Here is a 24,870-nt window from a genome sequence, read left to right on the forward strand (position 1 = left end):
AGGTGTTTTGGACTTGGATAATATTTTGGACGAGAATGCGGTATAAAGATAGACGGCATAGCGGTCTGGACGATCAAACGGCTGGACGTAGAAGTAGACAATTCTCGAAACAAAAATATTTTGGACGTATTTTTTGAGAATGGACTTTAGACTCTGCCGACTTTGGTCAACTAGCACCTTAGGTCCAAAATGGACTTAGATTTTTTTTTTTTTAATTATAATGCTCTAAATGCCTAAATCAGTAGGCGTCTACCACTTTCAGGTACCTAGTCCAGGGTGCCTACCAGAAAGTAGGTGTGGTTAGGAGCAGGTCATGGGCATATTTTTCATGTAGGTGCTTGTCTTGGTCTTAGATGCCAGTATTTAGGCCAAGAAAACCCTGACATAAATAGGGTGCACCTAAGGTTCTGATGCCTACCGGTACCTAAGTCCATTTTAGGTGCCACAAGGCACAATTCTATAAATGACACCTAACTAAAAATTGACATGCACTATGACCCACGTTGCTTGGTGCCTATATTTTAGGCACCATTTATAGCAGGGGGTGATTCTATAACAGGGTGCCCCCAGTCAGGCACTGTGATAATGTGTAATAATGATTCTATGACTTGTATAATGATACCTAAGTGCCCAGGTATTGGTATGCCTAACACTTACGATGGGGTGCTGAAAAGTTCTCAGCCCAACCATGCAACTTTCTACATTCTGAGCGTAATTTTGACACTGTAGCTGAAAAGAGTGTGATCTTATTTTGTTAAGTGCCAATTTGCAGAAACAAAATTCTCTGTTTTGACATTGCTTCAGATAATTGATTGAATCATATCCACCTCATTCTCTTCTTAGTTGGGCTGAGAACTTTTCAGAGTTTCAGTCTATGGTAACCAGAGCTGAGATTCTGATGTCATAATGCCTCATTCTACCAATAGGAGCCAACCTCATCAGTGATGTCGCAATGGCTTGATTGTCCTTTACTTGGCTCACTGTTATTACATATGAGGGGGTGCTGAAAAGTTCTCAGCCCAAACAACCAACTTCTAAATTCTGAGCATTATTTTGCCACTGTTCCTGAAAAGAGTATTATCTTATTTCGTTAAGTGCCAATTTGTAGAAACAAAATTCTATGTTTTGACATTGTTTCAGATCATTGATTGAACCATATCCATGTCATTCTCTTCTTGGTTGGGCCGAGAACTTTTCAGCATCCCTTCTTAAGTGCCCATAGTTATACCAATCATAGACCTGGCATAGCTATAGACACCTAAATGTTCCTGGAATGTGTGTAAATTATAGTATACTGCAAGTTATGCACATAACTATGAGTCCTGCCTACTGGAGGTGAGGAGTGCCATAGTGGAAGTTACTGGCTCAGCACCCTGAGTTTGTGGGATCAAATCCTAGCAAAGCAATCCTCCATTGCCCCAGGTACAAAATTAAGTATCCGCATATATGTAAACCATTTTGAATGTATAACTACAAAGAAAGCAGTATACAAGACTCATTTCCTTCCCTTCCCTCTGTATGCCCCCTAGTAGATATGAAATACAGTAGAGCACTTATAGATGCCTTTACAGAATACAGCTTAGGGTACTTACTGTACATGTGTAAGTGCTACATTTTTTGCATTTACTGTACACATGCAAAGGGGCATTTACCTGCCAGCTAATTATAGAACTGCCCTTTAAAGGCTGGGCTCAGCTCTGTGACTCAGCGACAAACTCCACGAGTTTGATTCCTGGCCCAGAAGGGCAATGTCTGGAGAGGCTACACAGTCAGCATTCATTTATATAAGACAACTGAGAATTCTGAAAATGCTGTGAAGCCTAGAAATAGTGCAGTTTATACATTTCCAAAATCACTGGCTCTTCCATCAGTATCAATGTTCTGCAGGTATATTTTCAAAGCTTTCATAGATTTCTGAGTAATAGTGTCCAAATATTTTTTTGTGTCCTATCTGCTTTCATGTGTGAAGAGAAATGACAATCAACCCTACAGCTCTAGATCTTGACTTGTTTGATTTCTTCCATTCAATCCAGGCTGTGCAGAAAGAAGATCTTGATGATTTGCAGAAAGAACTTATAAGACTAACCCCTCCTTTTAGAAAATCGTTGTGTGGTTTTTAGCACCGGCCGTGGTAGTAACAGCTCTGACGCTCATAGAATTACTATGAGTGTCAGAGCTGTTACCGCTGGGGAGGAGCCAATCTTGTAATGGACTGGTCACTCAGACGTGGCAACACTTTACTGGGCACTGCTGTGAACTTCACAAAAAGGATACCAGATAAACAACTCATAAGAACTCCATTACAGGTTATGGTGAGCCTCCCAAAACCCCACTATACCCACCTGTCTACAAACCAAATAGACCTTAGGGGGCTCATAATAATAATAATAAAAAAAAAACAACATCCAAAAAGGGGCCTAAATCAGTACTTGGACGATCAAAAAGCCAGATCGTCCAAGTACCGATAATCAAAGCTGGTTTTAGATGTATCTAAAACCAGCTTAGGCCTTTCCCCTGCCTCTAAATGCCTAGAGCGAAAAGAGGCGTTTTTAGAGGAGGGGAAAGGGCGGGAGGTGGGCTGACCTAGACTTAGTCGTACAAGTATAACCAAAAACTTGAGCAGGTTATACTTAATATACAGGCAGGAGGGAGCCCTACCCCTCATGCTCATGGCAATCCCACACCCCCCTTTAAATATGGGCAGGAGGGATCCCAGGCACTCCTGCCCATAACGCACCCCCCCACGACCACCACTCTAAACCCCCATCGGCCCCCCCCAAACCCCCTATTACCCCCAAACCCTGCGACCCCTCAACCATCCCCCCCCTCCCTGACATCCCCCACCCCTGACACCCTCCCTTCACTTACATTAGTTGGCCAGACGGACAGGTCCCAAGTTTATCCGCCTGGCCGGCCTGTCATCATCCAAACTGAGGGCCTTCGGGCCTGATTGGGCCAGGCCCTCCTGCCCACGGTAACTCCCCCCCCCCTTAAAATACAGGCAGGAGGGATCCCAGGCCCTCCTGCCCATGACAGAATTGGCCCAATTGCCTTAGGTTCAGATCGCAGCAGGAGAGATTGGGCATATCTCCTGCCGGGGGTCACGGCAGTTTGGGGTGGGGGGGCGATCGCTGACCCATCCCACGTCCAATGGAGATGAGCCATCTCTCCTGCCGTGATCGTTGCAGTTACAGAATCCAGCTTTTAGGCAAAGGACTAGCCCCCCCCCTTCGCCTAAAAGGTCTTGTTTTAGGCGTTTGGGACTTAGGCTAGTTTTTGGTTGATAATGTGTTGTAAGTTTAGATGTAGTGGTGGTCTGGGCGTTTAAACTGCTGAACGTAGAGGTAGGCCATTCTCAAAAAAACCCCTCATTTTGGACAGTTTTTTGGAGAATGGACATTTTCCCTGCTGCTACTTTCAGCGTTTAGGGCCTTAGGCCAAAAGGGGACTTAGACTTTTTTTTTATTATGCCCTTCCACGGCTGCAGTTGGCATCTATATGGCAGTAGAGTAGGGCTTGAAGGATTCTGTTGGGTGCGCATGTTCCACCATAAATGTAGTGGTTAGAGTGGCTTATGGGCATGGGTCCTAATCTCTATGGTTCATTAGCCCCCCCCCCAGGCTATTTAAGACACCTCTGTGCAGCTCTACAAGGCTTTCCTATACCAGGTGCTGATGTTCTGGAGACAGGTATGTACTTTTTTATTCTGATCTTTGTGGGGGTGTGAGGGGGGTCAGTGTGCATTGGGGGAGTCTTTACTTTGTTTGTGAAATGATTATCTGGTCACTTTGGATACCTTTTTTGGCACTTATACCTGTTTTTCCATCGTCTAACTCATAACGTTTAAGTTCCGTCCAGGATGTCAAGTAAAACCTTCCATTATCCCTGCAGAATTACTAAGTCAAGGTCAGCACACATCCCACCCTAACCACTCCTACAGATACGCTCCTTTAAGTCCTGGGCGCACAGCGGGATTCAGAGGCCTAAAAAGTCCGTCGACACATCCAGAAAATCGGTTTGGTTATTGGCACTTGGATGACCTGTCTTTTAGGTCGTCCAAATGCCGACTTGGATGGGTTTTTAGATGTGTTTAAGTTTGGATTAGGAGCCCCATAATGTATTGTGGTATTGTGATAAAAACTTGTATTGTAAACTTATACTATAATTATGGCAAGTTGTAACCTGTAACCCGTTCTGAGCTCTTTGGGGAAAATGGGATAGAAAGGGAATTAAATAAATAAATATCTGAGGAGCTCATTTATTGGCTTAATTTTTTTGAGCATTTACAGTTGGAGACAATATCATCATCTTAGTTTGATGATCCCTTCGTTCAAAGCAATCTTTTTCCTTTAAGTCAGCTTCAATATGGAATGCCAATGGGGAAAGGCGGAAGAGAGGAGATATGATAGAGACGTTTAAATACCTACATGATGTAAATGCGTATGAGTCGAGTCTCTTTCATTTGAAAGGAAACTCTGGAATTAGAGGGCATAGGATGAAGTTAAGAGGTGATAGGCTCAGGAGTAAACTAAGGAAATACTTTTCTACAGAAAGGGTGGTAGATGCATGGAACAGTCTCCCGGAAGAGGTGGGATAGGCACGTGGGATCTCTTGGAGAGAGAAAGAACAATGGTTACTGTGGTTGGGCATACTGAATGGGCCATTTGGCCTTTATCTGCCATCATGTTTCTATGTTTCTATTGCAATTGTAAAATGGGAATATACAGTCAAACCTCAGTTTACGAATGCACCAGTTTCCGAGTGTTTTGCAAGATGAGCAAAACATTCTCGCAAATCGTGACTCGCAAACCGAGCATTGACTCGATTTGTGAGTCCCCTCACCCACTAACCATCATGGTCCCCCGCCCGCAAACGCTGCCCCCCCCCTGCAAACCGCCATCACCCCCCTCGCAAACTGGCATCCCTCGCCCGCCCAAACTGAAAGCTTACCCCCCAAATGTGGCACCAGCATGCAGCACCAAGCCTCAGGAGGTGCCGGTGCCAGTGCCCGAAGATCGTGCCTTTCCTCCGACTGGGACTTGAGCATCTGCGCATGCTCAAGGCCTTCTGGCTCCCACCTCTCTCCGAGATATACGAGTAAATTGGTTTACAAGCATGCTTCTGGAATGAATTATGCTCGTAAACCAAGGTTCCACTGTACATACATTTTTTCTACTGCCCAGAACATGTTCCTTTTGAATCTGTGCATCTCGCATTGATTCTATGCCTGGGCCAATCAGGCCTTATGCTTAGTGGGGATAGGCGTACCCGCTATGCCTAAGGCCTAATTGGTCTAGGCTTCTACAGCCTGGGCCAATCAGATCTTAGGCTTAGCGTGGATGGGCTGGGAAGGGGCGGGCTCGCCTCATTTCGATGAGGCAGGCCTGCAAGCTGGACAGCAGCAAGACCTGGCCGGCCGGCCAACAATTAGAGGTTAGTTGGGGGGGAGGTTAATTGTGGGAGGGAGGTTAGGGGGTCATTGGGGGTGCTAGCGCAGGGGGTCCGGAGGGGGGGCATCCTCTGGCAGGAGGGGTTGGGCACCCTCCTGCTAGTGATCCGGAGGGGGGGCATCCTCTGGCAGGAGGGGTTGGGCACCCTCCTGCTAGTGATCGGGGGTGTCGGGAGGGCGGCATTCCGGCAGGAGGGGTTGGGCACCCTCCTGCCGGCAATCGGGAGGGGGGAGGGCATGCGGCCGCGGCCACTATTATTATCGTGGCAGGGAGTTCCCTCTCCACGATAAGTATAGCGGCCGCGTCTACTTACAATGTAGGCCAGCATTTTGCTGGCCTACATTGTAAGTGTTTCTCCCTCTACTAGGGAGAAGCTTAGGGCCGCCTAGCTTTGCCTAAGGCCCTTAGGCAAGCTTAGGTGGTCTTGCAGGCCTCCCTAGGCTCCCGGAGGCGCCTTCAATATAGGCGGCCTGCCTGGGGAGCATTTTTTTAAAAAACATGCATCTCAATTGGCTGATTAGACAGCTGTAGGACACATACAGCTGCCTAAAATCGGAACGCACTTTGCAGAATCAGGGCCGTAGTGTGGTTTCCCATGGCGTGGTAAAACATTCCTCAATTGTTTTCATAGCTTGTGACATGTTTTTAAAAAGAACATAGAACTTATCATAGTATTTTACAAAAATAGTGTGATGAGTTAGGGATTCAATATCATTGGACAATTTTAGTCAAGCTATCCATCGACTTCCTAAAATTATTAAGGGTTATGTTTGGAAGAAATATACATATAGAAAGCTACATAGGGCATACTTCTCACAAGTGCAAGCATTCCATGCGGGATTAGTAGTTAATTCTCTCAATTGTATTAAATGTAATAAAGCTCTTAATACACTCTCTCATGCTTTGTGGCAATGTCCTCTTATCAAGCCATTCTGGTCTGCCATCCTATTATTTTTAGGTTCATTATGGAAGAGTCAATTAGTGGAATCCCCAAGGGGGGTGTTATTTGGTAAAGCAGCTGCTTGTGGGGTATTTGGACAAGGAATAAGCATTTTATTTCAAAAGGCATGTATGATTGGTCATAAATGCATTTTGAAATATTGGTTACAGAAAGATCCGCCTACTTATTGGCATTGGAGGAACCAACTCCATTGTTTAATTTTATTTTAGGTTTGGGAGGTTCGTACATTTCCTAGACAAACTCATCTCTTTTTGAAAATTTGGGACCCCTATATTCAAAACCTTTCCTCTAGAGCAGTGGTTCCCAACCCTGTCCTGGAGGAACACCAGGCCAATTGGGTTTTCAGGCTAGCCCTAATGAATATGCATGAAGCAAATTTGCATGCCTATCACTTCCATCATATGCAAATCTTTCTCATGCATATTCATTAGGGCTAGCCTGAAAACCCGATTGGCCTGGTGTTCCTCCAGGACAGGGTTGGGAATCACTGCTCTAGAGCACGAAGTATGATTCTTAATGTTTTACATTGAAGCTTTGGAAACATTCATTGCATTCCAACACCTAGTAATTTGTGTCACCTTCCCTTCCAGGGGAGGGGAGGGAATAGAGGGGATGATAGTAATTTGTATGGAAATACTTGAATTGTATATTTGCTTAATTCCTTCATTACAATATTATAATTAGAAATAAAAAGAATGTGGAGGGGGGGGGGGCGCATAGAGAAATGAAATAGGTCATATGGAAATATATTTGGAGGAATAATAGAAATACGTATGGAAAAATTATAATTGTGAATCTAATTGTAATGAATATCTTTTTGTATTATATTATTGTATATTTATTTGATTCCTTCAATAAAATGTTATAAATTAAAAATGAACGTCTCCATTAGATAAATTGCTATTTGATGAAAACAGAAGAAGATGTAATGGATAATTGTCCAATATTGTTAGCTATACATGCAACCACTCAAGAGGATCTTTAATATTCTCGTTACCAACCAACCATCTAGTGGATTGTTTAAGGATGTGCGCCGTATGATATTCCATTGGAAAGCGACCAAGTGCTTGATCTACTCAGGGTTTATGCAGAATTTAAATGAAGGATGAGCAAGAAAAACTATGAGAATACCAGTGAGACAGGAAGCAGATATTTATTCTTTTCTTAAAGTGCTAATGAAGTTACTGACTAAAACCAGATATTGAAACACATTGTTGTGTTTTCCCCCGCAATATTTCCTGATATTATTTTAAACAATTCTATTGTTACAGCTGAATGTCAGGGACACTGCCAGCTTGATGTGTCGAGGGAGCTTTCAACGGTCAGGAAAGCAGGAGAAAGTCTTTGAAAAATCAGCACCTTCATAGGATTTTATTTTTGTCTGTTCTTGTTTTATGCTTGGAAATTCTCAGCTGCCTTTTGGCAGAGAAAGACAGGGATGATCAGCTGTGCAATCGCTAGAGCACAGAAATAACCATCCAGGATGGTTGAAAAACTATCCAAAATATTATTTGCCCTTCATTTGGCCACCAATTCATCTTGTTCTACAATCTGAAAATGAACTGCTGGACAGTTTTTAAATGCAATCTGCTCTCGGCTTGGAGTATAAAATAACATTTAAATTCTGTACCTCACACCAGCAAACAGCGATCCAGCAAGCTTCTGGCACAGATACCAACTGAGTTTATTAGCTGAGTATATGTTAGGAAGCTTAGATACAGCACAGATCTGTTCCCTAAACAGGAAGCGACAACCTCTGTGATGTTAAATATGTTGCCATAGCCTCAGGGGAGTGCTATGAAAAGTGTAAATGCATCAAGATTTTATACACAAAAGCCACCAGATATGCTGTACTGCTACAATACTGATCTTGGAACTTCAGCACTGTGTTACATTTGTGATGCTAAGATTCAGGTGCTGAGCCTAAGCTCTGAACTGAAGAAGGACTCTCTTGACCTTTTGGATGAGACTAGCCCAGGGGTGGGCAACTCTGGTCCTCGAGGGCCGAAATCCAGTCGGATTTTCAGGATTTCCCCAATGAATATGCATTGAAAGCAGTGCATGCAAATAGATCTCATGCATATTCATTGGGGAAATCCTGAAAACCAGATTGGATTCCGGCACTTGAGGACTGGAGTTGCCCACCCCTGGAATAGCCTGATTAGCAGTGTGTCTCAAACTTTCTCGAGCCAGGGCACACTAAAGGTAGTGGTCATGGCTTGAGGCACGCGGAAGTGCGTGGATGTTGCCATGATGACATCATGTGCATTCATGACATCATCATGTCAACATCCACGCATGTGCAGATGCCTTCCAGATGGGCCCTGAGATGCCAGTAGGAGGTGCCAGCAGGGAAGAGGGTGGAAGAGAAGGAGAGGCGCTGGCGCCGGCTGATTGCCTACAGCAGTGTTTCTCAACTACTTCAAGCTAAGTACCCCCAACCACACAGACCTCCCAAACTCCGCCCTAATTCCACCCAAGTTCTGTCCCAGATCCCGCCCCCTTAACTAATTGTAATGCAATATTTTCCTTTCATTTTTCATATACACACAATATACACAGCAGATATAAATTCTCAAAACTGACACATTTCAATCACTATATTGAAAATAAAATCATTTTCCCTTTGTTGTCCGGTGAGTTTATTTTTCTGTGCTTTTAACTATGTTTCCAGTGCTTTTGACTGTTTTTCTCTCCTTCTTCACTTTCTACCTTGCATCCAACTTTGGCATTAACTTAACATTCAATTTTTCCATTTCTCTGCTTTCTTCTCAAAATATACTTTCCCATGTCTTCCCTTCCCATCTCTCTCTCCTTCCCTCCCCATTTCCATTGTCTGAAATCTCTCTCCTTCCCTCCAAGTGGCACAACATCTCTCTCTTTCCTTTCCTCCCTACCCAGTGTGGCATCTCTCTCCACTCATTCCCATAATCTACTACTACTACTATTATTATTTCTACTGTGCTACCAGACTCCCCTCTTTCCCTTTCATTCCTTGGTCTGGTATCTCTCCCATTCTTTAGTCATCTCTCCTCCCACAATGTAACATTTCTGTCTCCTTTCCTCCTTTCTGCCCTCTGCAGTCCATCTCCCTTCCCTTCCTCATTTCTGGTCCCCCCTCAAGTCCATTTCTCCATCCTTTCCATCAGCCAACATTTCTTTCTCTCTTCTTCCTGCATGCTTCTCCTCCGGTCCTCCTTCCCTCCCCTAACCAACATCTCTCTCTCTCTCCCTCCATGAGTCCAACTTTTCACTCTCTGCCCTCTCTGCCTTCCCCGAATGTGCCATTTCTCCTTCCCTCCTTTCTGTACTCCCCATCTATCTTGCCCTCTCCATGAGTCCAACACTTTCTGCCTCCTGCATGCTTTCTCTCTCTGTCCTTGCCTCTTCCCTCAAGTGGCATTCCTCCTTCCCACCTTAATTTTTTAAATTGGCTTATAATTGAAAGAGCCATTAAAAAATGATAAAAAATATTAATTTGCCGCTAGACACCTAACTCAAGGTACCTACTAGGTAACTGAGGTACCTACCAGTGCCTACACGGCAAGTAGGCATGGTTAGAGGTAGATTTGGGGCACGGCTTGGATGTGGATTGACTTAGGCATACTCATTTAGCCTAAGAAAACCCTGGCCTATATGACAATATGCTTAAGGATTCAATGCCTACCAGAACATAAGACTGCTTAGACACCGTTAGGCTTGATTTTATAAACGGTGCCTAGTGGTTGATTGACAACCATGCCAAACGGTACCTAGGAGTTCGATGTTGTTTACAGAATTGTGGCCTCAATGTCTGGATATGGCCTGGCACTGAATATCCAGGCCTAATTTAGCTGACTGCTGCCAGCTCAATATTGACCGATCTAAAGTGCATAATGAGAACCAGGAAGTAATTTAAACAAGGGGTCTTAACAGCTCTATCTAACTTCTTCTCTCTTTTAATCTCAATGGTTTCTATTTTCAATGCTTTCTATTCTCTGTGAAATTATACAGGGAAGGCCTTTGATCGTGTGGAATGGACCTTCATGTATCAAGTAATGGATTGGTTTGGTATTGGTTCTGGATTTATACAAAGGATTCAAACCTTGTATAGTTCCCCTTATGCAAGATTATATATTAATAATAATTTTTCTGAACGTTTTTGTCTTAGAAGGGGAGTTATCTCCTTTGCTTTTTGACATTGTATTGGAACCCTTATTATTGGCTATTCAGCAGGCATATGAGATACAGGGTATTCCTTATGCAGGTCAGGAATACAAGGTCTCTGCTTATGCAGATGACATATTGCTTCATTTGAGGAATCCTGAAACCACCATTCCGCATTTACTGGATCTGATTGATAGATTTGGAAAATTGTCTGGTTACAAAATAAAGTGGAGCAAATCAGAGGTTCTTCCACTAAATGTATATTGTACAAAAGGATTATTTGATACATTCTCTTTTCTTTGGAAGGAACACTGTATAAAATATTTAGTTATTTGGATAAAAAATACCCAGGAAGAAACTATGAAAGTAAATGAAAAATCTTTACTGCTGAAGGTCACAGAAATGTGTGAGCATTGGAACCCATTACATCTGTCTTGGTGGGGGAGAGTCCAAACAGTTAAGATGATGATTCTACCTGTGGTTTGTTACCAAATCGGTATGTTACCGTCGTTTTTTCAGGGGTCCTTTTACAAAAAATTAAATAGTATTCTGACAAAATTTATTTGGCTGGGGAAAGCAGCAAGAATTGTCTTGGTATCGCTACAAAAACCAATTGTGGAGGGTGGGGTAAATTTTCCCAACTTTCATAGGTACCATCAAGCCTATATTATGCGTCAGGGTATGTATTGGATCCTCCCTGAGCTCATGGAAAATCTCTCAGTCTGGTTATAGTTGGAATGGCAACTCGTGTCTCCACTGCAATTAGGTCACGTTCTAAGGATCAAGTTTCCTAGATTGTATAAGGATAATAGAATATTATTAGACACGTGGCAAACTTTACAATTTATCAATAATTTAACACCTATTCCAATCCCTAAATCTACATTTAAGTCCCTCTGGCTGAATTCCAAGATTCATATTGTCAGGTTTAAGGTCATCTGGAAACACTGGATGAAGGCAGGCATACGTACTTTGGATGATGTTATATCAGATGGTAAGCTGTTTGACTTTTCACGATTGCAACACAAATTTGGTCTTAATAAATCATAAAATTATAGATGGTTGCAGTTGAAGCAGGCCATTCAGGAGTGGTTCCCTGAATGGAAAAATCTAACTAATCAGCATAGTTTGCCGGTCTTATGTTTCCAGGTGGACTTCCTGGGACACAAGGCCGCCCAGTGGTATAAATTAATATCTGAATTTTTAAATAAGAAACCAAAGACTGGTCTGCGTGACATTTGGAGCATTGAAATAAAGCACCAAATTACTGTGTCTCAATGGCCATGAATTTGGGCTTGGAGGATGAGATGTACGGCGTCGGCATCTATGAGACAAACTTGGGTTTTTTTGTTACATAGAGCAGTTTGGACCCCAGTTCATTTACAGAAATTAGATAGCTCTAAGTCTAATAGATGCTGGCACTGTCATCTCGAAGCTGGGACATTAGATCATTTACTATTCTATTGTCCATTGATACTTAGTTTTTGGAAATCCATTTGGGGCCAAGTGAATAAGCTACTGGAAAATCCGGTGGCATTATCATATTGACACTGTGTTATTTGTTATTTCCAAGAGAGCCAAGAGTCAAAACTCTTCTAATAATAATAAACTTTTGCTCATCATGACAGGGGTTGCCATACAGCAAATTATGGAAAATTGGGATTGCCTGAATTATAATTTTTGGTGGAATTTGTTATGCCAAATCTTTAAAATGGAACGGGTAATAGCCATACAGCAGGGGCATTTTAAGAAATTTAGGGATGTTTGGGAGCCATTAATAAAATATTGTACAGAATGATATTATTTTCTCCCTTTGTTCATACATGTCAAGGATGGGGAGGAGGGAGGAAATATTTTATGATTTATTATGCTTAAGTACAATTGTTGGATATAAGGGGGGGGGATATTTGATGTGAGTTAAACTTTGATGATATTTTAAGTGATGTTAAAGTATAAAATGATTGTATCTTATGTTACACTTGTTGAAAGTTTAAAAATGAATAAAGACTTTATTCTCTGTGAAATTCTCGTACACAAGTGGATGGGGTAAAAGTGCAGCTCAGCACAGGAAGCGCTTGAGCATTGATCTTTTGGAAATGAGAGGTCAAAATCATAGGCAGCGGAACGCTGTTTTGTTTAAGAACATAAGAACAGCCTTACTGGGTCACACCGATGGTCCATCAAGCCCAGTAGCCCATTCTCACAGTGGCCAATCCAGGCCACTAGTACCTGGCCAAAACCCACGGAGTAGCAATATTCTATGCTACCGATACAGAGTAAGCAGTGGCTTCCCCCATGTCTTTCTCAATAACAGACTATGGATTTTTCCTCCAGGAACTTGTCCAAACCTTTCTTAAAACCAGCTATGCTATTCGCTCTTACCACATTCTCCTAGCAGAGACCTGCGGCACAACCTCTTACCGGCTACCAACTCCCCCCACCCCTCATCTCCTACTGGTGATATACTTTTAAATCAGCTGCCACGCAGTATGAACAAGCAGGCCTGCCCCTGGAAGTGTAATGTAGCGTTCCAGGGCAGGCTTGTTCATTGACGCTGTGTGGCGGGTGGCCAAAGATTTAAAAGTACAGAACCAGGAGGAGATGGGTGGGGGAGCAAAGCCATAGCTGACAGATGACTGCCAACCTTTGGGGAGGCCATGGCCCCTGTGGCCTCCCCCGTTCCGACGCCCATGGCCAAAATTATTCATTTAACTTTGCCATTTTTCAAATGTCCTACGGCCGAAAGTGGAGTTTTCTGGAATCCTCAAAATCCGTATTTAGGATTCATGAACTGCAGGATGAGACATAGATGTGCTCAGTGAACTGCTACCATCACACAGAAATTAAACGAGAGACCTAGAATGAGGCTGAAGTAGAAAATGTCATTATCAGAAAATTGTCATTACCTGGTCTTCAAAGTCTGATTCGGCATCAGCTATATCCACAGAATCTATAACAAGACTGAAGTCAAGTTCACTCGGTCCTAAAATATGAAAGAAAATGAAATGTCTCAAAGGCTGACTGGAAGCACCCACCTAGCGCCACAGAACACTTATATTTTCAATCTCCCTGCACGGTTTTAGCATTATAATAAATTGTTCCATCAGGAGGGTAAATTTTTATAAATCTCAAAGGACAATGGACTTGCCTAATTTTGAAAGAGGCACGAGTTGCAGCTACGAGGTGAACAGTTTTACAGTGAGGTTATTCAATCCAGCTTCCTGCCAAAGTGGATTTGAAAGAGTCAAAGCAGCAATTATAGCAGATCTCGAGAACACCTCAACAGTTTACTATTATTTGGCAGCTGTAACTTCAGCTTCAGACAAAATGAGATCTTCTATACATCTGCACTTTGGAGGCAGTTCAAAGTCGTGAAAACACCCCCATTTTTTTGTCAGTGTGTACGTTGTCTTTGCAGAAGATCAGTAAAAGAATCTTCTGTGGTTATCCTCTGCTCATATTTCAGGAATGGAGTTTAATGTAAATACAATTTAAATCTTCAGATCCCAGGGGGATCTCCTGACGGTCCCCTTTCCCAAAGCTGCGGTAGGCTTGCCAGGTGTCCGGATTTACCCGGACATGTCCTCTTTTTGGAGGGCGGTCCGGGCGTCCGGATGGCTTTTCGCAACCCGGCACTTTGTCCGGGTTTTGAAAAGTTGTTGAGATCGGGGCTGAGCCTGGAGTCCACCTGCGCAGGCGTGAATATGATGCAGAGACATCACACGCAGGCGCATCTGCGCAGATGCACTCCAGATTTGGCCCACAGAAATGAGGGTTACACGGGGCTGGGGTTGGGAGGGCACGTCTTTTTTTTTCTAGGTGCAAAATCTGGTAACCCTAGCTGCAGTAAATGCACCGAAGCCTGTTCTATTCTTATGGACTTTACATTTACTATGGCAGCATCACTACCGCAGCTTTATAAAAGACCCTCTATAATATATATTGTTCTGACTTTTAGGTACAGAAAATATAATGTAAGTGCCATGAGGTTAATATCCTTGGCAATGCTTTTACTACATTATTGAAAGTGGCTTATATTGTATTACTTTCTAAACTGTTGTACATCGTACTTGAGTTTTTAAGGTGCTCAATAAACATATTTAAACATAAAAATTCAAAAACTCCAAAAACTCCAAGTGTCTTTTAACTCTCCTTTAGAGAATGACATGGTGACAAAATTCATCATTGTTCCCGTCCCCGCGGATAACCGCGGGAAATAATCCCATGTCATTTTCTAGTGTCTATTTCAACCTCAGTCCTTCTACACCAGCATTCTTCAGAGCAAAGCTTGTGGGTCAGTGGTTGAGGCCATTCATACTCTGATTCTTAAGGGAGCCAAGGATAATGAAGCCATTTTGACATCATTGATGTGACTGGTTCTTAGGCACTGGTGGAATGAGGCATTATGACATCACAATATCTGCTCTGGATACCAGACACTGTCATTCTGTAGTGTCTGTTTCAACCTCAGTCCTTCTACACCAGTATTCTTCAGAGCAATGCTTGTGGGTCAGTGGTTGAGGCCATTCATACTCTGATTCTTAAGGGAGCCAAGGATAATGAAGCCATTGTGACATCATTGATGTGACTGGTTCTTAGGCACTGGTGGAATGAGGCATTATGATATCACAATATCTGCTCTGGATACCAGACACTGTCATTCTGTAGTGTCTGTTTCAACCTCGGTCCTTCTACACCAGCATTCTTCAAAGCAAAGCTTGAGGGTCAGTGGTTGTGGCCATTCATATTCTGATTCTTCCCTCGCTCCTTAAAGAATGATAGGAAGATGGTTTCCCGCGGTTATCCGCGGGGACGGGAACGGTGATGAATTTTGTCACCATGTCATTCTCTACTCTCCTTAAAAGCATATGACAGGAAGCTCCTGTACTGCACGCCTCACAGCTCTGTAACTGCCCACACAGTGCATGTTCTATTGCCCCCAAGGGGAGCTTGTACAGTATTTGAGTACGTCTCAAATTATCCTACTGTGCGAGAAGCATTGGAGCACAATTCTCAAAATCCATACACCTGAGTAAATTGATTGCCTGAAAAAGATCCACCTTCCCCTCATGCTATTACTTTAGTGCCTAAATGCAAGTGCCGCTTGCACATTAACTTAATAGAATACTAGCACTTATATGTGCCAATGTTACATTCACACGTGTAAGTGCCAGATGGATGCTAAGTGGGATTCTGCAAACTTAGGGGCCCTTTTACTACCTTAGTGAATGCTAAGTGCCAAGAAGCCCATTATATATTCATGGTCTTCTTAGAATTTAGCACATGCTAATTCTGTTAGTGCATACTGTTATTGTTAGGGGCCATCGACTTGTGTTCGAGTCCTAGCGACTGGATGAGATCAAGTTTTCGTGGTAGAATACAAAAGTCGATTGCTGAGCCTTTCTTCTGCACAGTATATATTCGATGTGGTCGTTGTCGCAACACTGCCCATCTGCTGCTGCCCAGATGAGTGGCACATTGTTGGTCTGACATCACCACTGAAATCTGCCCGCCTTGCAGCGGCGTAGCGAGGGTGAGTGGCGCCCGAGGCAATGCACCCCTTCCCTGCTCCTTCTCGACCCCCCATGATGCAGGTACCCCCCGTGCACCCCGACCCCCCCTGACGCACGTACTCCCCCGTGCACCCCTTCCCCGCTCCTTCTCGACCCCCCTGACGCACGTACCCCCCCTTCCCCCGTACCTCTTTCATTTTCCCAGCACAAGCAATGTTAAGAACTTGCTGCCCACGTCGTGTCGGCTCTTCCTCTGACGTCACTCCCTAGGCGCGAGACACAGAAGTGACATCAGAGAGAGTCGACACTGACGCAGGCAGCAAATTCATGATACTACTTGTGCTTGGAAAATGAAAGAGGTACGAGGGAAGGGGCGCACGCATGTGGTGGTGGTGGTGGTGGGGGAGTCAGAAAGGAGCAGGGTGGATAGGAGGATGGGTGCCGGCACCCCCATCAAGATGGCACCCAGGGCAGACCATCCCCTGCCCCCACTTACTACGCCACTGCCGCCTTGGGAGGCCCTGCTGGTAGTGAAACTACTGACGGCTTAGCTTTCAGCTTCACAGATGCACGCAAGCCCCAGTGGCACGATAATGCCATGTACCATGACTGGGGTGCACTAACCTTTAGTAAAAGAGCTCCTTAGTGTACAACCCATATAGCAGGCAATTGCAAGGGGTGTACGCAAGGGTGGAACATGGGTGGGACGGGGGGGGGGGGGTTACACTTATGAGCTTTATAGAATACTACAGTATAACATAAGAACAGCCATACTGGATGAGACCACTGGTCCATCTAGGTCAGTATTCTATTTCCAGGTCAACAATCCAGGTCATAAGTAACTGGCAAAATCCCAAAAGAGTACAACAGATTTTATGCTGCTTCTCCAAGAAACAAGCAGTGAATTTTCCCAAGGCCATCTTAATAATGGCTTATGATTTTTATTTTAGGAAATTATCCAAACCTTTTTTGAACCCTGCTAAGCTAATGTGCTTTCACCACATTGGCAATGAACTCCAGAGTTTAATTACACGTAGAATGAAGAAATATTTTCTCCAGTTTGTTTTAGCATGCATGGAAATGCAGACATATGCTGTATAACATAATCTGGGTGTCCAGATACCGTTACAGAATACTGCTTAACGCTTTGCATCTTGGCACTCAAATCTGGGTGACCTTTATAGAATTGTCCTCTTGTGTGTGGATAAAGTTTGCATATGGATTAACAGCTCATGAGCTTTTACCCAAGGGAAAAATAATCAATCTCAGATGTAGATTTAGACTGTGAAAGCAAAAGGCACATAAAGTTTGCATTTCAGAGCCTCACATTTTGATTTTCAGAGGGAGAGTATGTGAATCAAAAACAGATTAAAATCTCTGTAAGTACTTTTTCTCCATGCAAATTCCAAAAGGAAATCAGGTATGTACTTTCCCTTTGAGAACTGGTGCATAGTCCACAAACAAAAGTACCCGTGGATTTTGCACCTATCTGCAAAGTTTAAGAAATACGCCAATGAAATTTTAGATCAGTTCAGGGTTGGCCTAACCATTAGGTGAACTAGGTATCTGTCTAGGGGTGGCAAAATTTGGGAGGCAATGGTAGGATAGTGGGAGAGCAGCTTGAAAGCTATGTCAGAGAAGCAGCATACCTTCTGCTGTGCCCTGCACCTTAGACAGGAAATTTGTGTCAGTGGGGAAGGATGTTGCAAGTCTTGAGTGTGCATGGGTGGTCAAAGACCCTATATATACTGTATTTCCTATGCAGGACTGGGATCAGGCAAGAGGAAGAGGTAAGGTGAAGGCGGTGATGGTGGTGACAGGAGGAGCAAGGGAAAGGAGACACACTGCACACATTGGGAAGTAAGGAAGGAGAGATGCTGGACACTGGGAAACAGAGTAGGGTAGGGAAGGGAAATGGTGGACACAAGAGGAGGATGGGGGGAAATGCTGAACTATGGGAGCAGATAAGGAAGAGGAGATGCTAAACGATGGAGGAGGGTGCATGGTTGAAAATTCACCTATGGTATTAGATACCCTTGGTTTGACCTTGTATCATGGTTTCCAACCTGTGGTCCATTTGAGGCCATCACAATGATCTACAAAATTGAAAATATGGAATAGGATGGATTCAGTCCAGAGGAAGGTTACTAAAATGGTTGGTGATCTTCATTATAAGGCATATGGGGACAGATTTGAAGATCTCAATGTGTAAACTTTGTTGGAAAAGTGGGAGAGGAGACACAATAGAGACTTTTAAATACCTACGTGGCATAAATGTGCATAAGGCAAGTCTCTTTCATTTGAAAGGAAGCTCCGGAATTGGAGGGTATAGGATGAAGTTAAGAGGTGATAGGCTCAGGAGTAATCTAAGGAAATACTTTTTTACAGAAAGGGTAGTAGATGAGTGGAATAGTAAGGTTGTGGAGACAGACTGTGTCTTAATTCAAGAAAGCATGGGACAGGCATGTGGGATCTCTTAGGGAGAGGAGGAGATAGTGGATGCTGCAGATGGGTAGAATGGATGGGCCATTTGGCCTTTATCTGTCATCATGTTTCTCTGTTTCTCAAACCCTACCTTGGCTGGGATTTTTACAGGGAATAGATAATGTGCAGATATCAAACAATCTCTTGATCCAATCAAGGTACATGTGTGATTTCATTAGAATCATACCATTTGTCTGGAATGAATACTAGGCCCAATATATCGCCTGTCATGTGTGTAGCACTTTTTATAACTTGCTGCCAACCTAATAATCACATAAGATCCAAAAGTATCATCTATATTAGAGAGGCACATCTGTTCATTATGTGGGAGATTACAATCACCTAATACCAGCCAATTATCCATGATATCATGCAGGGAGGCACAATATATTCTACTAAAACTGTAATATCTATATTCCTTGCCTTTGGGGGACAATAATTTAAGCAGATCCCCAACACTGTTCCCTCTAAACTGAGAGGATGTCCTCCACCTACAGTCCTGCCAGTGAAGTGAGGCGTGTGTATGTTTCACTATCATTTTGTTCAATAATGAAGGACAGGCGAGCTCTGCAGGACTCCAAGGAACCTGCCTGTTTCTGGTGACTGAAAATATAATATTGAAGTCAGGGACGGAGTGACACTGATCTGGATCTTTGAACAATAAGGGTCCTGGGTCCTAATCACCCATCAGAAGTGATTACATTAGATCAGGGGTCTCAAAGTCCCTCCTTGAGGGCCGCAATCCAGTCGGGTTTTCAGGATTTCCCCAATGAATATGCATGAGATCTATTTGCATGCACTGCTTTCAATGCATATTCATTGGGGAAATCCTGAAAACCCGACTGGATTGCGGCCCTCAAGGAGGGACTTTGAGATCCCTGCATTAGATGGAAGCTAGAGGAGAGTGGGTCCCTTACTGCAGTGGGCCCTTGGGCAATACTCTATCATTTCAATGATCAGCCCGCTGCTGGTCGAAGCCCCATCCCCCTCTAGCAGCAATGCAGATGGAGGACCCCTACTCAGTTTAGAAAGAACAATCTGAACTAGAGACTGTCCTCTATTGAGAGAAAAATTGCTCAATCATTTATACTTAGGGTTATCAGATTTTCTGTCTGGAAAATCCAGACCCCCTAGACCTGCCCCTGGGCCCACTTACTCCCACCCATCCCCACCCCATCATGCCCAGGTTCCGCTCTGTCACGCCCCCAATCCCGCCCCATGCGCGGATGCCCTCCTGCACGAAGGAAAGTTTTTCAAAACCCGGACAAAGTGCCGGGTTTTGAAAAACTGTCTGGACCCCTGGACATGTCCTCAAAAGAAGGACATGTCCGGGGAAATCCAGACGTCTTGTAACCCTATTTATACTTCAATGATTCCTTCCTTATTTCTTCTCCTTATTTTTCCATACATGTCTGGAATTCATTTCTCTACCCAGGGGGAGAGGCTCGATTAGCGATAAGTGGGTAAGAATCAGATAACCAGTTCTCAGCAATACATAGAATATCAAACTGCCTGTCCACAAACAGATCAAAATCCATTACAACCTTATTTCTTAATGGACACACTCTTATCAAGGCATTTTACCTATATCAAGCAAGAGGAATGAACATGCTTGCCAAACACAGTCTGTGTCCCGTATATTGTGGTTAGAAAAGCCAAAAGAGAATATGAAGAAAGGTTAGCCAAGGAAGCACGAAATTTCAAACCGTTCTTCAGATATGTTATAGGGAAGCAGCCGGCTAGGGAGGAGGTGGGACCGCTGGATGATGGAGAAAGGAAGGGAGTGGTGAAGGAGGAGAAAGAAGTGGCAGAAAGACTAAACATGTTCTTTTCGTCTGTATTTACAAAAGATGACATATCCAACATACCAGAACCTGAGCAAATCTTCAAAGGAGACCAAACAGATAAATTAACATCCATGGAAGTAAACCTTGAAGACGTAAGCAGGCAGTTAGAAAAATTAAAAACTGACAAATCGCCGTGCCCGGACGGAATCCACCCAAGGGTTCTGAAAGAACTAAAGGAGGAAATAGCGGAACTACTACAGCAAGTTTGCAATCTATCCCTGAAAACAGGAGTGATCTCGGAGGATTGGAAGATAGCCAATGTTACGCCCATCTTTAAAAAGGGATCAAGAGGTGTCCCGGGGAACTACATACCGGTGAGTCTGACCTCGGTTCTGGGGAAAATGGCAGTAGCGCTGATAAAAGACAGCATTGATGAGCATTTTGAAAGAAATAAACTTCTAAAAACAAGCCAACACGGCTTCTGCAAGTGGAGATCGTGCCTAACGAACTTACTGCACTTCTTCGAAGGAATTAACAAACAGGTGGACAAAGGGGACCCTATAGACATCGTATATTTAGATTTCCAAAAAGTCTTTGACAAGGTACCTCATGAACACCTACTTCGGAAACTGAAGAACCATGGGGTGGAAGGAGACTTACATAGATGGATCAGGAATTGGTTGGCGGGTAGGAAGCAGAGGGTAGGAGTAAAGGGTCACTACTCGGAATGAAGGAGGGTCACAAGTGGTGTTCTGCAGGGGTCGGTGCTCGGACCGCTGCTATTCAATATATTTATAAATGATATAGAAACAGGGACGAAGTGCGAAATAATAAAATTTGCAGATGACACCAAACTATTTAGTGGTGCTCGGACTAAAGAGGACTGCAAAGAATTACAAAGGGACCTGAACAAACTAGGGGAGTGGGCAACGAGATGGCAGATGAAGTTCAATGTAGAGAAATGTAAAGTATTGCATGTAGGAAGAAGAAACCCGAGGTACAGATATATGATGGGAGGGATGTTATTGAGTGAGAGTACCCAAGAAAGGGACTTGGGGGTAATTGTGGACAAAACAATGAAGCTGACGGCACAGTGTGCAGTGGCTGCTAAGAGAGCGAATAGAATTCTAGGTATCATCAAGAAGGGTATTACAACCAGAATGAAAGAAGTTATCCTGCCATTATATCGGGTGATGGTGCATTCGCATCTGGAGTACTGCGTCCAATACTGGTCGATGTACCTTAAGAAGGATATGGCGATACTCGAAAGGGTTCAGAGGAGAGCGACACGTTTGATAAAGGGTATGGAGAACCTTTCATACACTGAGAGACTGGAGAAACTGGGGCTCTTTTCCCTGGAGAAGAGGAGAATTAGAGGGGATATGATAGAGACTTACAAGATCATGAAGGGCATAGAGAAAGTAGAGAGGGACAGATTCTTCAAACTTTCGAAAACTACAAGAACGAGAGGACATTTGGAAAAGTTGAAAGGGGACAGATTCAAAACCAATGCTAGAAAGTTTTTCTTCACCCAAAGGGTGGTGGATACCTGGAATGCGCTTCCAGAGGGCGTGATAGGACAGAGTACGGTATTAGGGTTTAAGAAGGGATTAGACAATTTTCTGAAGGAAAGGGGGATAGAGGGGTATAGATAGAGGACTACTACACAGGTCCTGGACCTGTTGGGCCGCTGCGTGAGTGGACTGCTGGGCACGATGGACCTCTGGTCTGACCCAGCAGAGGCACTTCTTATGTTCTTATGAGCTGGGGAGGGCTTTGGTAGAAGCTCCAGTGACAGGATAGTTAGGATAGGCTAGAGTGGGCTTCAATGGCAACTCTAGCAGTAGGAACCTAAAGACAGTACCGGGTGGACTTCTATAGTCTACTGCCCAGAAATATCAACGACAATTTAAACATGAAAGTATAATGAGTGTAGTTAAAATCCAAGTTTTATTAAAATTTGTTATTCCGCTTATCCATTTTCTAAGCGGTTTACAGAGGTACAATTTATATAAAATTTAAATAAGTGGATAATACGAAACAAAAGCCATTAACAGACAATATACACGTACAAATAGACATTTACGGACTAACAGCAGTTAGAAGATGGTAAAGGGGAAGAAATACAATTTTAAATAGCATAGGGAGACATAAAAGGATAATACATATAGGAGGGGGGAATTACGTCTGTGGTCTACTAGAAGATAGGTCTTTAGCTTTTATAGGTCAAATGCATCTTTTTTTAAAAAATAAATCTATATTGATTTTCAAGTAGTAACAGTGCAATACATATGAATCTGAACATATAACAAATCAAGAAAAGCACTTTGAACTTACAAATATTTGAAAGTAATCTTTTCCTCCACCCCCTTTACTTAATCAATAATATAAATGCAATTATCCTTTCAATAACCCACTCTTATTTAAAGTAGTAATACATTCCCACCCTGGATGTGTAAGGAAATCAGACAAAAATTAAAGAGACATGATAGGTCAAATGCATCTTAAAATAAGAAGGTCTTTAGATTTGATTTGAATCTTTCAAGGATGAGTTCTTCCTGAAGGCATTGCGTTCCATAGTTGAGGGGCTGTAATGGAAAATATCGATGAGCATGTGGTATCGTGGATTACCTGTTGCGGTGATGGTATGACCAGTAGATGTTGATTTTCAGATCGGAGTGCTCTGATAGGTGTATAGGGAATAAGTCATCTATTTATGAATTCCAGTTTATTGAAGATTTTGGTTTTAAATCTCAATGTAGAGGCAGGCACCACCTACCCCCTCTTCCTGTAACCCCTTGAGCTCTCCTCCCCCAAGGTCCAACAATAAAATCACTAAAATAAATGTATTAATAAAACATCCATGCAATGCCAATCTACAAAATTAACCTTAAACGATACATTCACAGGATCATGGCCAATATCCTGATTGACCAAGCAGCACGTCCTCACCCCATTCTTGACCGCAAGAAAATCATGACGCTAATAGGGCTCTCCATGTATCAACTTACCAGATGTCTTGGGATTAATGACTCGTTTCATATTTTTATCTTCTCATGCAAAACATCTAACAGAAATTATAAAAAGAGGAAATGTGTGTGCATTACATTGGTCCTCATGCTCTTCCCTTCTAAGCCAATTGGGTTTTCTGGATATCCCAAATGAATATGCACGAGAAATATAGTATTTGTATTCACTGTCTCTAATATATGCAAATAGCTCACACATATTCATGATTAATGTATTTATTTCAGTTTGCTCACACCTTTTTCAGTTGACTCTCAAGGCAACTTACATTCAAGTACAGCAGGTATTTCCCTATCCCTGAAGAGGATTCGATCCTTGAGGTTGGAGAAGGGCTATTATTAATTCAGGAGATGGCTCGACTTAGGAGGGGGTCTTTTGTTGGGGGAGGGGCTGACTCCGAGGGAACTGGTGTTTGGGGAGATGGTGAATGAGGTGTTCACTGGCCACGATTAGTTTGTTTTTGTTTCGCTTTTATTTTTGAAAATGTTGGCTCTATGTTAGAGAAGAAACATTTTACCTCATGTATTCCTAATGTTAGAAGGATTGTATTGTTGAAGATTTACCCCCTCCTTTACAAAGCCATGCTAGCGTTTTTAGCGCCGGCTGCAGTGGTAGCAGCTCTGACGCTCATAGGACTTCTTGAGTACCTGAATAAATTCTTGTAAACCAGTCTGAGCTCCCCTGGGGGAACAGTATAGAAAATTGAATAAATAAACTAGGCTACCCCTCTGCTCTGCAAGGACACATGTGTGGACAGATGTTATTATGCCTGGTTTTTTTTTTTTTTTTGTCATTCATATTTTGGACATTTCATTTTGGATAATGGCTACTCATTTTGGATGTTTTCAGGACAAGAACATCCTTCTGACATATTTTCGAACAGGAAATCGCGATGTTCTTCCTGTTTGAAAATGGTTGTGAGATGGACGTTTTTTGGGATGTTATTGTATTTATATACCGCCTATCAAGATTATCTAAGGGTTTACAATCAGATGCTTAAGCATTTTCCCTATCTGTCCTGGTGGGCTCACAATCTATTTAATGCACCTGGGGCAATGAAGGATTGAGTGACTTGCCAAGGGTCACTGTTATGAGCAGGATGTCCCAATTCTGACTTGAATAGGAGTTCAGTACAAAGCCTATTCTAAAATACAGGATAAATAAACATTTATGCACTGGGTGCATGTGGTATAAACATACACATAAAAAAAAAAAATAGACATATAAAGATTCAGTGAGTTCAAAGCTGGCACAAAGTTGTACAATGACAACATAAGGCACATAAGAACAGCCATACTGGGCCAGACCAATGGTCCATCCAGCCCAGTATCCTGTTTCCAACAATGACCAATCCAGGTCATAAGTACCTGGTAGAAACCCAAATAGTAGCAACGGTCCATGCAAGAAGTGGTGTCCCCCATGGCTGTCTAAATAGCAGAATATGGACTTTTCGTCCAGGAATTTGTCCAAATCTTTTTTAAACCCAGTTATGCTAACCACTG

The 24,870-nt window shown here is 43.1% G+C and overlaps 1 protein-coding gene across 2 annotated transcripts in view; it reads right to left on the reverse strand.

The window, feature by feature from the left end:
- Nucleotides 1–24,870, reverse strand: part of AK5 (adenylate kinase 5) — a 313,765-nt gene that overhangs the window by 119,530 nt on the left and 169,365 nt on the right. For both annotated transcript variants that reach the window (XM_033917084.1, XM_033917085.1), the window contains exon 8: nucleotides 13,464–13,540. In XM_033917084.1, coding sequence (XP_033772975.1) covers nucleotides 13,464–13,540 — 77 coding nt within the window. The remainder of the gene's footprint in view (nucleotides 1–13,463; nucleotides 13,541–24,870) is intronic.

The sequence above is a fragment of the Geotrypetes seraphini genome, chromosome 12 (assembly GCF_902459505.1).
Source record: "Geotrypetes seraphini chromosome 12, aGeoSer1.1, whole genome shotgun sequence".
Taxonomy (NCBI): domain Eukaryota; kingdom Metazoa; phylum Chordata; class Amphibia; order Gymnophiona; family Dermophiidae; genus Geotrypetes; species Geotrypetes seraphini.